General features: G+C 50.9%; 1 protein-coding gene across 1 annotated transcript; it reads right to left on the reverse strand.

Moving 5' to 3' along the window:
* Positions 1–210: 210 nt before the first annotated feature.
* CRYAA (crystallin alpha A) lies at positions 211–2,854 on the reverse strand. The gene is made up of 3 exons (XM_005229461.3): positions 2,641–2,854; positions 1,581–1,703; positions 211–498 (listed from the first exon to the last, which is right to left on the reverse strand). Exons 1-3 carry the CDS (start codon positions 2,827–2,829, stop codon positions 289–291), a joined length of 522 nt encoding a protein of 173 aa, XP_005229518.1. The 5' UTR covers positions 2,830–2,854; the 3' UTR covers positions 211–288.
* Between the last annotated feature and the right edge of the window lie 857 nt (positions 2,855–3,711).

Consider the following 3,711-nt stretch of genomic DNA (forward strand, 5'->3'; position numbering starts at 1 on the left):
ACAGCACCAGGCAAAGACACTTTCAGCAAGTACAACGGCATGGCAGCATGTGCCATCCATGCCATCCCCACAGCACAGCTCACAGGTTTAAGCTTCAGAGTCCACCAGCTGCTCACCCAGCCCCTTCGTCCCATCCAAGGGAAAAGGGAGAAAAAGAGAAACAAAGGGTGGGGAGGGGGGGGAACCAACAAAATAAACCCCTCTAGATATTCAGTGATATCTATGCAATGGCTCTGGGAATGAGACCTGCAGACGGTGGCAGCCCACATACTGCAGCAGCAGGCGGGCTTAGGAGGAAGGCGCAGAGGTGGGCTTCTCCTCCCGGGACACGGGGATGGGCCGCTCGCTGTGGCCGGCGTCCATGTTGGAGGGGACCTTGGGGCCTGAGAAGGTCAGCATGCCGTCATTGGATAGGGAGCAGGTGATGGCAGCCTGGTCCACATTGGCAGGCAGACGGTACCGGCGGTGAAATTCACGGGAGATGTAGCCGTGGTCGTCCTGAGAGGCAGTGGGGAAAGGGGAGAAGGCCCGTCAGAACTCCCCTGGCACCACGCTATGCCTCCCTCCACGTGATCCCCCGGATCCGTTGGAGTGGGGTCGACATTCCCCCTGGCTTATCGTGACACTGTGCTGCCAGTATGGCCAGGTGCATCTCTGCTTTTTTATTCTATTTTACAGATCTGTAGGGGCAGGTGTCCCCCCACAATGCCCCTGAGGCTGCAAGAGCTAAGCAGAGCAGCAGGGTGTGATTTTGGCTGTATTATACATTGGGAACTGATTTGGATGGGTGCCCTGCCTCAGCTTCCAGTTTCAAAGGATGCTTGGAAAGTCTGGGGTTCTGTGAAGGTATAAGCAATGTGTGTGTGTGCACCCATGTATTCCCTTACTAGGCAGCGATGCAGTGTCAGCCAAAGTACACAAACCTGGCCCCCTTATTTTTTGGCCAAAAGAATGAAAAACACAATTATTTTTTTTTAAGTCAGCCATGAAAATGGCTGCTTTCTTCCTCTGGATAAAATAGCTATATTAAAAAATACATACTGCTTCCAGGCTAGAGCTTTGTCTGGCCAAAAAAGTGTATGAGAAGAATTAAACCCCTGCTGGTATAATTCACTTTTTGACCCCCACAGATATTTCCATGACATACGCGTTAAAAGTTTCCAAGCCTAAGGCACTCAGTTGGTTTTCTTTTGTTTTGTTTGCTCTTGCTTTTCTCTCCCAGATCAGCATATGAAAACTCTGTTTTCACTAACAATTCTGGCTTATGAAAACTCAGCCATGCTTCGGCAGCGCCAGATGATGTTCTTTGTCTGGTCCAGTGTTATTAGTGAACAATGGACATCGTCATCTGATGGTTATGGAAAATGATGATTGAAAATAAGCAAAAGACGAGTGGATTAGCTCATTGTCAGATAGCAGGTTGAGGCTCTATGGGAACAGGCCATGCCAATAATGACAATCGATAAATAACCCCTTCTTCTGATATATTCTTTTTTTTTTTTTTCCTTCAGATGAGGACCATTGGAAAGAAAGAAAATAGAGCTCGACTCCTCAGTTGCTTCACCATCACTTCCACTTACCTGTCTTTCACTGTGCTTGCCATGGATTTCCACAAAGTCATCGATAATCTTCACACTCAGGTCTTCGGGAGAGAAGTGTTTTACATCCAGCATGATTGTAAACTTGTCCCGGTCAGACCTCACCTGAAACAAGCATTGTTAGACAGTAAGACCCAAGCTCTAAGCGTGGAGGCAGCACCAGCGTCAAGGCAGCTTAAAAGCCGGAGACGGGGTGGCCTAGCAGTGGCACAGTTTCTCCTTCTGTGACTATGGGCCTCAGCTGGGGTCTTCTTCCCAGTCACAGGGACCCAGGGACACCGGGAGACCACGGCAGATGTCTGCACCATTGCTATTGCTCTGAGGCATCACTTCTCACCGCCACTTTTGTGCTGGGGACCCCTTTGCACTCAGCAATCTGCCAGATGCACCGGGCATTTATACTCAGCAGCCAGAGGGGATGGAAACCAGTATGATATTCTCTGACAGCACACGTTTTGTCCTTTCAGCAATTTATGGGGTTTTTTTGTGGTCTCAGCTCTGGGAGGAAGCCACTAAGAGAGGGCTAGAGAAAACACCGGTCCCTGAATTTGGACCACAGCCCCCATGGCTATGCACTCTTCCTACACACTGCCTTCACAGAACTGCTCCTGGGTCTTCCAGTGTGGACTTGCAAAACCCACCAAGCTCCCGAGGCCAGAGGAAGCTCCCGCTCACCGGGGTCCTCTCCCACGCCGAGCTGCCCTCTCAGGCTCTGGCTCCAAGAGCAGCCCTAGCTCTTCCCTTGTCATATGGCCAGCGGGTGCAAGGGCAGCAAAGGCAGCCTTTTACATGTCAGCAACAACCGTCAGGAGCCAGAATGGTTTCAGTTTCTCAAAGGGAAGCCTCCTCCTTAGTGAGGGTTTCCCTCCATGCTCAAGAAGAGGCAGACGGGCTGTGCTCAGCAGTGGGTTGGAGGTCCTCCTTGCACCCCAGCATGGGGCTACAGCCACCAGCCCCCACCAGCGAGCTGTGGGTGGGGAGGAGCAGGTGGAGGTGTAAGGAGGGAGAGGAAGGATAAGAAAGGAAGCCAAAGGTCCCTTACCTCTGAAATGCCCGACTCCAGCACGCTGCGGAAGAGGGACTGCCTGTAGTAGGGGCTGATAGTGGAAGAGAACAAAGGCAGGAGATCATACTCAAGGAGACCCTCTCCAAAAAACTGGTCAAACAAACGGCTTGGAATGAGGGGTCCCAGAGCACGCTTGAACCAGGGGTGCTGGATGGTAATGTCCATGCTTGCTGCTGCTGCGACCTGTGGCTGCAAGGGGAGAGCAGTGGGGACAGTGCAGTCGCTGGGAAGACAGCGATGCCTTGGCTGGACTGCGCAGTGCAGCCCCAGGGAAGCTCCCCCTATATATACTGGTCTCGCAGAATGAAGGCATTAGCGGGATTTCTCTGGAAAGACATGATCTCATGATGGAGGCAACGTGGTCAGCAGAAATGCGGAGACTGACCTGGAAATGACAGTCTGGTTGGAATTGGTGCCAGATCTCCCAGAGGGACAATGCCAGGCTGCAGGCTGTGAGGCACAGGGTGCCCAGTGGTACTGGCAGATCTTCAACGGGGTCAAGATGGCTCAACAGGACACCCCACTGAGCATCTCAAGGATGCCTGTGAAGGAGGTCTGCTCTGTGGGTCTTTGTAACCCGCCCTTGTCTTTTTGATAATTTGCTTCTGTTTCTGCCTCTCCTTGAAACAGAGACACAAAATCTCTTCCAAATAAATGAAACAGCCTTCTTCCAAGTGAGGAAAAAAGAGTTTGATTCAGGTTGAAGAAAGGGATGCCTTTTTTGTGACATGCTGTAAAGTGTCTCCACCACTTGAGAGGGGCCTGACACCCCGGGCACAGGGATCCTGGTGGGACTGACAGGGAAGCAGGACTAACGCATGATGCAGAGCATGAACATGGGTTTGACAAAACAAATGTTTTTAACAAACAAATACTTTGCCAAAAGAAAGAAGGAAAAATAAGTTTGATCACTGACTGTAACAGCAATCCCAAAGCTGCTCTTGAGCGTGTCCCTGTTTTGATTTAGGCGTGTTATGGGAGATTCATTTATTTCCCGGTGTCATGACACAGATCCTGCATAACATGCATTTATGGTTACAGCTGTTT

Source organism: Falco peregrinus, chromosome 4, assembly GCF_023634155.1.
Source record: "Falco peregrinus isolate bFalPer1 chromosome 4, bFalPer1.pri, whole genome shotgun sequence".
Taxonomy (NCBI): Eukaryota; Metazoa; Chordata; class Aves; order Falconiformes; family Falconidae; genus Falco; species Falco peregrinus.

Bases quoted from the DNA above. Each gene is read 5' to 3' on its own strand.
- CRYAA (XM_005229461.3), bottom strand. From the start codon at position 2,829: ATGGACATTACCATCCAGCACCCCTGGTTCAAGCGTGCTCTGGGACCC. The intron at 1,704-2,640 runs GTAAGGGACCTT...TGCTTGTTTCAG, and splicing joins TGGAGTCGGGCATTTCAGAG to GTGAGGTCTGACCGGGACAA. The intron at 499-1,580 runs GTAAGTGGAAGT...ACTGCCTCTCAG, and splicing joins GCAAGCACAGTGAAAGACAG to GACGACCACGGCTACATCTC.